The following is a 13,169-nucleotide window of genomic DNA, read 5'->3' on the forward strand; positions in this document are numbered from 1 at the left end:
TGCTGCTTCATAACTGTAATTTTGCTACTATTATGTTTTAGGCAACCCCTGTGAAAGGGTCGTTCAACCCCCTAAGGGGTCACGACCCACAGGTTGAGAAAAACTGCCTTAGAGGGTCCTTCAAAAGCTGCATAATTTCCCAAATGAGTTTCCTCTGGTTGCAGAGCCTGTTCATTCCTTTAGTCCTTTTTTGGTCGTTTAGCTTTTGCAATATTTTCTTGACGTTTTTGTTTTTTCTTTTGCTCCTTTTCCTTGGCCTCAATCATCTTGGCCAATTTCCAGGACAGTACAGCACTTGCTAGAAACAATGGTGTAAGGGCCAAAATAACTGTTGTAAGGAAGCCATATGGGTCCTTTGCAGCCCATTCCACAACATACTCAGCCCAAGCCTTTAAGTCAAGCATCTTTGTATTGATGTTAGGAAAAGAGGCCTGGGGGAAAGAGAACAAGAAAAAAGAATATGTGGTTAATCAAATTTTGAAAAAGTTACATCAATCAGTTAACTCAGAATTCCATTATCACTCATTAGTTGTGTTGTGTTTTTTTAAGTACTAATTAGTACTATTTTAATAGACTAATATCTCCAGTGAAGGAAGAATAATTCAATTAGTACAAGCAGAAGAGTGACACTTAGATGTGATGGTATAGAAAATAAAAGTAAAAACTATGTGGACTACAGCTATTCACTCTCACATGCTGCCTATACTCAAGATAAACTTTATTTAGTAGCAAACTTTTATAAGAATCTTGAGTTTTATACACTCATTCCAGGAAACAGCTGAGTCCCTTTTGTCATTTTCTTTGACATAGCCTTAGTACTATTAAGTACTAATTAACAAAAATACAAATCATCAAATTTGGTATTTGAAAAAGACAAGCCAGAGTACATGAAATGCTTGGAGAAGGGGAGGTAATGGGTGGCCATTTCCAAGAATAAAAAGAAGAAACCAAGATATTACCCACATTCATATGCAAAAAGATATAAACAAAATGTGACATGCTATTTTATGCCTTCTTTCAGCTTTGAGGACTCCTACTTGAAGATATAATTTAATAAATGAATATATATTTAATAATGAGAAAATTAACCAAACAGGTGCCATGCATTTTGTTTCTTTTTGAGTTGATAAGGGAAGGCCATCTGGCCAATAGAGACAGTGTGGATTTTAGTGTCATTTTTTATTTTGCCCTAGAGGCTTTTCTACCTTTCACATTAACCTCTATTCAAAGTGGAGAATTAGAATACCTTGGCAGGAATGGGTGTATATACACTCACTTACAATTTCAGCTGGGATTTAAAAAATTACCTACCACCCAGCCCGTGTGGCTTAGTGGACAGAGCACAGTGCCATGGACTGAGAGGTCCCAGTTCCATTCCCTGTCAGGGCACATGCCTGGTTTTGGGTTTGGTTCCCAGTAGGGGGCATGCAGGAGGCAGCACATTGATGTTTCTCTCCCTCTCCCTAAAAAAAAAAAAAAAAATCAATAAAAACACATTTAAAAAGTTATAATAAAATAAAAAATCACCTACCTTATGCTTGATTTGTGATATCTAACTTTGTCCTGGGATTATTAGTGAGCCAATTACAATGTCAGATGGATGACCCTTGGTTGGTTTTCTTCTTCTTTAGCTCTACAATACACTTCTGAGAGATTTAAATTCTATATGCTGGATGGGTTGAAAAGAATAGATAACAAAATAAAAATTTTAGGACACAACTTTCAGCATTATTATAACAATCTGAAATGAAAAATTTCTAAATACTACGTATGCAACCTATAAATGCCTGGCACATTATAGATATCTAATATCTCTTTCTTCCTAATTTGAAGAAAGAAATAATTACTACAACTGTAAATGCCTTATAAGAAAATGCTAATTACTTAAGATCATGAATTTTACTAAGTAACTTATCTCAACAATACAATTATGAATTTTATAATTCACTGACATAAAAAGATGTTAGCTCACTGATGTTATAGCATATCCATTTCTAGATCTTGAACTTTTTATACTAAATATGTTAACTATTTACTTATAAGATTAGGTACATAATTACAAAATGAAAACATCTCACTTTACTCTTCAAAGTTTTTTACTCTCTCCCTATACAGGATTCGTTTTCTCCACAGAAGAATCAGAAGAGAAAACCAAACCAAAATATAAATCACCGACAATCCCATCACTCAAGAATTACATCCTAAGGTTTCTTCATATTTTCAACTGAATACACATTAAAGAAACTATATTGTTAAATATCCTAGCTCACCTTCCCACCCCTCAAATTCGTACGCCCCCCACACGGCCGGAACTAGGCTCCACACAGGTCCGCCTGTTTCAACGTCAGCCCGGCAAATGAATTAACTAATGCAAAATTCAGAGACGAGAACTCTTTAATAAGAGTAAAGGGAGAGTGAAGGGCCTGGTTTATGGCAGTGTTAGCCATAAACACAGAGAAAGGAATTATAACCCACAGGCCACACACCTCCCGTGTGCCTGTCACTCTTCAGGAATGAATATTTACTCTTTCCTTCCGTAGGGGGTTCGCCGGCTTATCTCCGGACCAGACCCGCGCCCGAAGCTGTAGCTGGTGGCACCTCACCGCCACCCGCACTTCCACTTCTTCCTTAGGTTCCCCTCGCTCATACTTCCTCCGCGACCCCGCCCGGCCGCCAGGCCTGGCCCCATTCACCCGGCCCTCTGGCCCCGGCGAGTGCGGGCCCGGCGGGACTCGCGGAGCGGCCGTCCCGAGGGATCGGGGTAGGCCCCGCCCCCTCGCGTCCCCGGGGCCGGGGCCGGGGCCGGGGCCGCCTCCGCTGGGCGCGAGAGCGAAACCACCCCGGAGCAGCCCACCGACCGCCCGCGCATCGTGCCCAGGACCTCGGACTGGGACCCCAAGTCGCCACTCACCGCCAGCCGGAAGCAGGAAGGCGGAAGCCCTGGCTTCCCCGCCCCGCCCACAGGTCGGCCCAGTGGGGTCCGGCCTGAGGAAGTCCAGGGGCCAGTTTCCGGCTGCGCCATTGCTGCGTGGGTCCCGGGACCTCGGTTTCCAGGACGCGGGGCGGGGGACGCGGGGCGGGGTGGCCCCGGGGTTTCCGGGGAGCGGCAGGTGAGGCCGTGCGGGGCCGGGCCGGGGCTGGCGTGGAGGCGCGGGTGGGCTCAGGCCTCCGGGGCGGCCCAGGACCAGGCAGGGCTCTCTGCCGTAGCCCCCGAGGCCCGCTTGGGTGGGTGAGGTCTGCGGACCCTGGAAACTCAGGCCCAAGCGGAGGCAGGAAAGGAGTCGGCCTCCACAAACCGCCCAAAGTCGAGGTGAGGGTCCCACGACGACTCTTGAAGGATCGCGGCGAGTTGCTCCTGGTTCACGACCCGCCCTTTGCCCCTCTCATCTTCTAATTGGACAGTAGTTAAAGCCTCGCGTACAGGAGACAGAAAAGCAGTTGGACCCTGGTAGATGCGCTGAATCTTGTGACTAAGAGAAAATGCAGCCGTGCTGTGTGAGGAGGACTTTTTGTTGTTTTAATTTAAGAACGTAACTCATTTCACGAAAGAATGATCGATATTTGTCCAAAGTAAACGGTAAATAATTAAACTGCATAGAGTTTCCACAGAGGCACTTGTTCTTTCAGTACACAAAGGGACGCAAAAGTCAACAAGCAGGAGTGAGTTAATATTGTCTTCTAACCTACAGGAACTGCGAGATTAGCTCTGGTTTGGTTGGTGACCAAATTTTGTGATTGCTTACACTGAACTGCTCTGTTTGACTACTACTGCAAATGTTGCAGGACCTCTTCACTGTTGTATGACAAATAAAGCAGGTATTTATTCTTGAAAGACTATAGAATGTTCTCTTTGAGGAGCAAGCTGTAACATGTATAACTAGTTTAGGTATAACAACAGTAACTATTATTTACCAGGGAACAGGCTTTTGGCAAATAATCTAATGATCTAAAATACTGTTCATTGGGCGTATGTTAATGTTTGTATGTTGTATTAGCAGTAGTTGTTTTTCTTACTCATTTTTGTTTGAAAACTTGGATGATGGTTTCAAAGCTTGTGCTGCTTGGACCTAGCCTGTACCTGTCCTAGCCAGAAAAAAGCTGATTCAGTCACTGCATTGTGTTTACTGAAAACTACTTGCTGGGGGTAACTTTATGTGAATTTTCAAAACTTGTCCAAATAGTAATTCCAGGAGGGTGTCAATTTATTTTAACATCCTTCATTCCAGAGGCCAAGGTGGAGAGACTGTTTCCAGTTACTGTTTCCACAGTAGTTTGCTCTGCTGCATCCCTTGTCAAACACATAGGTGTCCTGGGCCACAAGAAAAAGCACATAAGGAGGAAGCCTCTGGAGCTCTTTGGCTCTAGTGTTAGACCATGCCTTCACAGTTTAGTAGTACTGAGCTAGCTTCCAGTTCCAGGGCAGGCTGCAAGCCCAGGAGTAGCCTAGAGTTGCCACTGCTGAGCTCCTTATTGCAACCTGCATTGCCTTAATGAGAGGTTGTTTCTTTCTGTAGTGAGTCTACTTTCTGTAGTGTGAGTCTTAGTTTGTGGGTTGAGATTCACTTGTCTCTGTGTGTACTCTAAGTCACTCTGAGCCTGTTTCCTCTTCTGTTTGTGGCAAGTGTACTAGGTTATCTCTGATGCTCTGATGTTCTTTCAGCTTTAAAATTCTGTCAGTTGGACTGGATTTGGCCATTTTTCTGACTTATGCTTCATAAGCAGCAGCAGAATAAGAAATTTAGGGGAAATATCTTAGCCAGTTTTCTTAAAGTCTTATTCTTTATTGGAAAAAGCCCTTAATCAGGTTTTAATTCCTTCTCAGATGTCTTTCGGAATACCAACTTATAAGGAAATAAAGTCTGCCTCTGTATATTTTTAAGAAATAGAATTATACCCACGTAACAAGCCAAATTAACTAACCTTACACTATTAATTAAGGAGGGTTTTTCTTTGCATAGGAATTGATTTTAGGGAGAGAGAGAAACATCGATTTTTTTTGTTGTTGTTCCACTTATTGATGCATTCATTAATTGATTCTTATATGTGCCCTGACCAGGAATCAAACCTGAAACCTTGGTGTATCGGGACGATGCTCTAACCAACTGAGAAATTTTCAACCAATTTGCTGCAAGAATTTTTAAAACATGCAATACCTGGCTATTTAGTCAGAGTCACTGATCCCTTAGATTGTCAAATTAAAAAATGACAACAGCCAACACTGTCCATTGTGAATGAATCAAAATTATACCTTTTTTTTTTTTTTTTTGGTCAGATGGGCCACAGAATTTATGTGTGCTAAGAGATGAAAAAGGTTGAAAATTGCTGCTCTATTGCAATTATATTTTGAAAATGGAGTCTTACAAAATTGTAACAGTTTTTTTTTTTCTCTTAAAAAGTTAATTCCTAGTCTTTGTCATGTGTTTGTTTAAAAGTGTTTTCCTTAACCTGGCCAGTTAAGTGGCTCAGAGGTTGAGCGTCGACCCATGCACCAAGAGGTCACTAGTTCGATTCCCAGTCAGGGCACATGCTCAGGTTGTGGGCCTGATCTCCAGTGGGGGGCATGCTGGAGGTGGCTAATCAGTGCTCTCGCTCATCGCTCATCAGTGTTCCTCTCTCTCCCTTTCTCTCTAACATCAATAAAGAAAAACAATTTTTTTTTCAAGTATTTTCCTTGGAGGTACAAAGTTACATTTTACCCTGTCTCATGTCAAAATTGTGAATGAGTGAAACCTGAATAAGATTTCCTTATAATAATCTAGACCTGATTAAATATTTTGAGAGCTTTCTTAGCGGTTCAACATTTTGTGCTTATTTCCCATCAGTAGCACTTCACCTATTTGACTTATTTTAGTAGAATTGGTTTTTTCCCTAAGCTTTATTTTGTGAGTTTTTTTCTTCCATGGATATACAATGTAAATATATTTCTTAATAGGCATATTTATGTGATTAAAAAAGTAATCAAGTTTTAGTTGTATTTGGAAGATCATACTGAAGAAGAATTTTTAAAGCTGGTGAGTTCTTGCTGTGTACCAGATACTGAGCTTGATGCTTTACATCTATTATCACTAATCCTGAGACTAAACCCTGCGGGATAGTATTCTTATACCCATTTTACAGATAAGGAACCAGAGTCTTAAAAAGCACAGCAGGATTCTAAAGCACATCTGCCAAAATCCCTGTTCTTTTTTAATGTCCAAAGACTTGTAAAAAATGCCGATTTCATAAAATGAAAGTATTTTTTTTAATTCTATAATTGTTAATTAACTGGTAATCACAACTAAAATCTTCCTATACTTCAAAATTGCCTATTGCCCAGGGGGTGGCAGCACGTCTCAAAGAGCTGTTGAGGTGTAGAAGGTTCTCTCCCAACCTTGACAGCTGATTTGCCACTCCATCTTACATACATGACCCGTCTACCAACTCTAACTTCTCTGTTGGGCCCTTTCATTATTACACCAACAGATCCGTGATTCCATCATCTCCTTAGTCTTGTGTTCTGAATGGGTCACACTCTGCCAGTTTGCTTTCAGCCTGTTTTGCCTACAAAGGGTCACCAAATTATTATTTTTTAGAAAGTTCATTTAATAACACAAAATTTTTTCAACTATTGTTATTTTTCACTCATCGTTAAATATAATTTAAATAGTTAGCTAATGTTATGAAATACTTGTTTAAATTAGAAGGCATGCTTCTTAAAAACTTATGGGATATACCAATTAAGGAGGTAATGAAACTTTTAAAAGATAGAATTAGTCTTCAAAATAAGTACAAGTAGATTCAGTAGGAAGCAGTGCAAGGTTATCTAATTCAGAAGGAATGCATATAGCAGGATAACTAGTTAGACCTACTTTTGCCAAAAATTGCTTGTAACATTATTCTCATATTTTTGTAGGGCTACTACAGCCTTCCTTCCCCCTCACAAAAGCCCTCTGTACCCCATCACTTTTTTTTTTTTTTTTCACAATGCCTCAGTTTCGCATCTATTTGTTTACTGGTTTATTGTGTTTTCCCCACTGAATTGTAAGTTATATGAGATCAGTTACCCCAGAACCATGAATTTTGTTTTGAATAATTGATTCCAAGTTATAGCATTGCTACTGACAAATGAAACTGTTAGGCCCTGGCTGATTTTGCTCAGTGGTTAGAGCGTCGGCCCGTGGACCAGAGAGGCCCGAGTTTGGTTCCCGCTAAGGGCATGTACCTCAGTTGCAGTTTGTCCCCAGCCCCAGTTGGGGTCGTGTGGATGGCAACCAGTTGATGTATCTCTCTCACATCGATGTTTCTCTCTCTCTTCCTTCCCCTCTCCCTCCTGCTCTGCCTGAAGATAAATGCAAAAATGTCCTCCGGTGAGGATTTAAAAAAATAAAACTGTTAGTGTTTGACCAAATCTTGAAATAATCTAAATCCTAGGAAGTTGCAACGCTCATATTACAGTACCAAACTGTTGCAACAGTTTTGGAAAGTAATAAGGGATACTCCAGTAAGAAGAGGCCTAAAGATAAGCAAACAAGGTGTTTGGGGAAAGGTAAAAATAATTGTGCTTATCTTGTTAATGAAAGAAGACTAGTTGATTAAAGATTTCCAAGTATGTAAAAGTATGTACTAGGAATGTAGTGATTCATCATCTTCATTGATAAGATAAAAAGAATTAGTCCTAGAGTGTAAGGGCTGAGAAATAAGATAAAAACAAGCTATACTAAAGATCTGAACAGAGATCTTTGAAAATGGGCTGTGAGTGTATGTGCAGGCTAGATGCCCTCTCTAGATATTTCGAGCTTTATGACTCCTAGTGCAGATTGTAGGAGAAATACGGAAATTAGATAACAGATGCTTCTCTTATTGATTATTCCTTTCTTTGGCCTTTTCCATACACTTTAGAAACATTTCAGGGTGTTTGAGCACAGTCAACACAGGTAGTTATATATTGCTGCTTTGAGTCATTTATGGAATTTTTCATATAATATTGAAAATTGGCTGTTTCTGTTTTTAATGCCAAAACTATTTGCCTATAAAGTCTATATCTCCAGAATGTACTCTGCATGCACTTGCAGCAGACTAATTCCCTGTAGTTAGAAGGGCACCCTTTTGAGTGGGTAAAATGTTTAGAAAATCCTTCTGAAGCCTTTGTTTGCAATCCTGTTACGGTTGTGAGAGACCCTAAGCTTTCCTGCTAAATCTAGAGGTTCAATTATTAGGCCTTTCTCTAAATGATGTAATTATATTAGTGATGTCAAGTCACCTTTTATTTCTGTCCTGGTTCTCCTAATCATTAAGTAAGAATTACTGTTCAACTGGAAAAACTAATCCATATACAGAGTGTGGCAAAAGTAGGTTTACAGTTGTGAGTATGGAAAACATAATTTATTCTTGTAAAATTATTTATTATTTTCCATATGAACAACTGTAAACCTACTTTTGCTCTACTCTGTATAAGAATTTTTTAATGGAAAAGCAATATGTGTTACATTTGTAACATTTTAACTTACTTGACACTTTTGACCTTCACCTAAGCAAGCTATTGGAAGTAAACATATAGAACATGTTAATTGTATTTGCTGTATTATCAAGAACATTATCCTTTGTGTCATACAGTACTCTTTAGATAAAATTCCATTTAAGACTAGAATGTGATTCTTAAAAAGTTTTGTAAGCCACTTAAAAAACATCTTTGTATGTGTGTTGTTTGTTATAGAGCAATACTGGTTTTAATCCAACTTAAGGTGAACTCTAGGCTTCTGTCATCTTCCAGCCTAAAAATTGACAAAATTGTTGAAACAAGATACGATTTTCCCCATTCTTGTTATGTGGCTCCATTTACAAAAAAAAAAAAAAATTATGAAAATGGTAAAACAAAAATAAGTGAGATTTTTCCTTAAAAGTGTAGAAAAAAGAAAAATTACCACAAAACCTGTCAACATTATTCCTTATTTTACAAAATAGCACCTGTAAGACAAGTAAAAGGTGTTAACCACTACGACAGCATTTCTGAAATGCAGCTTGTCCAACCTCCTATTAGCCCTAAAAATGATTTATCATGGAATAAGAACGAACTTTAAAATCGCTGGAGGGAGGGTTGGGCTTTTATTGCAGTTTTCCCTCCACAGTCTCTTAGATGAGGGGTAAAATACATTTTTAAATTTAATTTAACTTTTAAATTTATATTTCAGTTAGAGTTGACATACAATATATTAGTTTCAGGTATACAACATGGTGATTAGACATTTATATACTTTATGAAGTGATCATCCTGATAAGTCTAGTACCATCTGTCACTATACATAGTTATTACAGTATTATTGAATATATTCCCCATGCTATACTTTATTTCCCTCTGACTATTTTTATAACTGGCAGTTTGTACTTCTTAATCCCCTTTACCTTTTTCACCCATCCCTCCAACCTTGCTCCATCAATTTGTTTTCTGTATCTATGAGTTTATTTCTGTTTTGTTTGTTATGTGAAATTAAATGGTATTTGTCTTTTTTTTTTTGTCTGATTTATTTTACTCACATAGTACCATATGGATCCACCTATATTGTTGTAAATGGTAAGATTTCACTCTTATGGCCCAATAATAGTAGTCCATTATGTAAATGTACCACAGCTCTTTTATCCACTCATCAACTGATGGACACAGGTTGTTTCCATATCTTGGCTATTTTAAATAATGCTGCAGTGAACATTGGTGTTCATATATCTTTTGGATTTCTTCAGATAAATACCTAGAAGTGGGATTGCTTGATTATATGATAGTTCTATTTTTAATTTTTTTAGGAACTTCCATATTGTTTTCCATAGTGGCGGCACCAATTTGCAATCCCACCAGCAGTGTATGAGGGTTCCCTTTTCTTCACATCCTCTCCAAAACTGTTTTCTTGTTGACTTACTGATGATAGCCATTCTGACAGGTGTGAGGTGATATTTATTGAGGGTTTTTGTTTAATTTTTTTAATTGATTTTTTAGAGAGAGAGGAAGGGAGAGAGAAATAGAAACATCCATGTGAGAGAAACATCCATTGGCTGCCTCCTGCACACCCCCCAACCAGGGATTGAGCCTGCAACCCGGGCATGTGCCCTGACCTGGAGTTGAACGAGGACATCTCAGTTCATGGGACGATGCTCATTCCACTGAGCCACACCAGCTAGGCTCTTACTGAGGTTTTGATTTTGCATTTCTCTGATGATTAGTGGTGTTGAGCATCTTTTCATGTGTCTAATAGCCATCTGTATGTCTTCTTTGGGAAAATGTCTTTTCAGGTCCTCTGCCCATATTTTAACAGATTGTTTGTTTTTTTGGGTGTTGTATGAGTTTTTATATATTTTGGATATTAACCCCTTATCAGATGTTTTATCAGTGACTATCTTCTTCCTTTCCGTATGTTGACTTTTATTTTCTTGATGGTTTCCTTTGCTGTGTAAAACTTTTTAGTTTGATATACTCTCATTTGTTTATTTTTCTTTTGTTCCCCTTGCCCAAGGAGGTAGGTCAAAAAAATAAGAGCAGTGTCAGAGTTTTCTTCTAGGACTTTTATGGTTTGGGGTCTGGAAGACACTTTTTGATAGTAAGAATTTTTCCTGTCTTTAATTTGACTGTCAGGAAGTTCAAGAACCAAATTTGAAGTTTATGTTTAACATCCTTCCTGACCTGCATACTTACATTTCTTTTTAAGCATATTTTTTCTAGGACAGGTATCCTATATCGGTGCATTATTGTATATGTTCATGTAGTAAGACACCTCAAGTTCTTGGTGAAATAAGTCATAGTATAATTTCTCTGTAGGTTAAGTGTTTGAAACTTAGAACTTTATAGAGATTTTTGATGTATAGCAAGTAGTTATTTGCTAGTAAAATTCTTTCACTAATTCTAATTTTTATGTTTATTTTAAAATCTTGTATTATAACTGTATTATTCAGAACTAAGGAATATAGGAAATTGTTGTTTGGAAATACATCCCAAAATCTACCTTTAAAAGCTAGTGTGTGCCTTTAATAGCCTTCAGAATATAATATGTATATCTGGAATCTGGTTTTAAAAGTGAACCAAAATTCACTAGTGCCAGGCTATAAATATAGTTTCCCAAATCATCACTTAGAGAGAGATCCTAGTCCCAAATTCATAAATTGCTTTTGCTGAGTTTACAGTTTATGTTTTTAGGCTTTAAGTCAGGAAGTGAAACCATCTGAAATCCAAAAACACCATTCTGATGTACATGTGTCCTCTTGAAATATAATAAATAATAGTGGTGCATATGATGAATTTCTGGGGGCTTTGAATTTGGAGTGTTTCTTAATATTTAAATTTGAACTTGATCAACGAATTTTCTCTTCTCTGATAAGCAGATATAATTCCTATCTTCATACTGAAAGTTGGACCAGCCCTGGCTGGTTTGGCTCAGCAGTTAGAGCGTTGGCCTGTGGTCCAGAGAGACCCAGGTTTGGTTCCCGCTAAGGGCACGTACCTTGGTTGCAGTTTGTCCCCGGCCCTGCTTGGGTCATGCGGGTGGCAGCCACTCAGTGTGTTCCTTTCATGTCAATGTTTCTCTCTCTCTCTCTCTCTCTTTCTTCCTCCCACTTTATCTGAACAAAAAGTGGAAAAATATCCTCAGGTAAGGATAGAAAAAAAAAAAGAACAGAAAGTTGGACCAATATTCTCTTGAGATTCTTTTCATCTCTAGATTTTAATATTCTATTATAGGACTACACTGCAGTTTACTTGTATTAATGAATATAGGTGCATAAGAATCTGATGTAATCTTCTAGTTCTAGGTTTATATTTTATTTCATGTGGACCAAAGAAATCATTTAATATTTCTGTACCTAGGTTCCCATGTTCATACAATAGAGTTAATAATACCTGTTTTTTGCAACACTAACTAGTTAATGTATACACGTAGTCTCCTTTTTATAAAAGGTTGTATTTTTAAATTGATTGTTGGGAGCTTACACAGATTACCAGGGAATTATATTATTAATAGTAGTTAAGTTCCTCATTTAGCCTCTAGATGCCTATTTGACATACAGTATAAATGGAAAGAGTGCCTCTGCATAAAAATAGTAGAAGATACAGAATTTTCATTCTTTTTTTAAAATTAAATTTATTGGGATGACATTAATTAATAGGACCATATAGGTTTCAAGTGTACAGTTCTATGATACAAGATCTGTATATTGCACTGTGTACCCACCACTCAAAGTCAAACCATCTTCTGCCACCATGTATTAGGCCTCCTCTACCCCCCACAACCTCCTACACCTTACCCTCTGGTAACCTCCACACTGTTGTCTGTGTCCATGAGTTTCAGTTTTATATCCCACATATGAGTGAAAATATATGGTTTTTAGCTTTTTCTGACTGATTTATTCACTTAGCATAATATTCTGAAGGTCCATCCATGCTGTCGCAAATAGCAATGTTCAGTCTTTTCTTCTGGCTGAGCAGTATTTCATTGTATATATATACCACATCTTTATTCAGTTCTCTGTCAAAGGACACTGGTTGTCTCCATGTCTTGGCCATTGTGAATATGCTGCAATGAACATAGGGGTGCATATATATTTGCAAATACATGTTTTCAAGTTTATCAGGGAGATACCCAGGCAGAATTTTCAATACCGATAATAAAATAGTAAAAAAAAATAAGTAAATTTTTGGTTGCCTTATACTATAGTAAGATATTATAAAGAATGATAGAAAATGAACTTGTCTGAACAAGTTTTTATATCCTAAAAGGTATGAATGCTTTGTTAGCACCTTTTGACCATCTTACCATATGTGCAGTCCTGGAATCACTGTTTGCTGCAGCTGTTTTCAAGTTTGCTAAACTCTTCTATACCACAGGAAACTAAAGTTACATATGGGTGTATACGTTATTCCTATATGTATGCAATGCATATGGAATATATTCAAAACATTAATCTGTGATATGCCCATCTCCCCCACTTTATTGTCCATAGAATGAAGAACAAACTTTAGAGAAGCCTAATGATTCTTACCAGTCTGGCCAACCTGCCATATAAATCTTCCACATGATAGAAGACCATTTACTTCAGACCTTGGCAGCTCTAAGAGATGCCCTTTTGGTGCAGTGGTTGTAGTATCAGCTCTGGAACCGAAGTACCTGGTTTGAATTCCAGCTCTGCCTCTTTCTAGATGACGAGGTGGCTATGAG

At 38.2% G+C, this 13,169-nt stretch overlaps 1 protein-coding gene across 5 annotated transcripts; it reads right to left on the reverse strand.

Annotated features, from left to right (window-relative positions):
* Positions 1–2,936, reverse strand: SMIM15 (small integral membrane protein 15). Of its 5 annotated transcripts, none has more exons than XM_036280478.1 (3): positions 2,912–2,936; positions 1,532–1,669; positions 1–431 (listed from the first exon to the last, which is right to left on the reverse strand). In XM_036280478.1, the coding sequence occupies exon 3, from the start codon at positions 402–404 to the stop codon at positions 180–182; it is 225 nt and encodes a 74-aa protein (XP_036136371.1). In that variant the 5' UTR covers positions 405–431; positions 1,532–1,669; positions 2,912–2,936; the 3' UTR covers positions 1–179. The 5 variants fall into 5 exon arrangements, with proteins under 5 accessions (XP_036136371.1, XP_036136373.1, XP_036136372.1 ...); XM_036280480.1 differs by lacking the exon at positions 2,912–2,936 and adding an exon at positions 2,604–2,628; XM_036280479.1 differs by lacking the exon at positions 2,912–2,936 and adding an exon at positions 2,526–2,590.
* Positions 2,937–13,169: the final 10,233 nt, after the last annotated feature.

This window comes from Molossus molossus, unplaced genomic scaffold (genome assembly GCF_014108415.1).
Source record: "Molossus molossus isolate mMolMol1 unplaced genomic scaffold, mMolMol1.p scaffold_m16_p_3, whole genome shotgun sequence".
Lineage (NCBI taxonomy): Eukaryota > Metazoa > Chordata > Mammalia > Chiroptera > Molossidae > Molossus > Molossus molossus.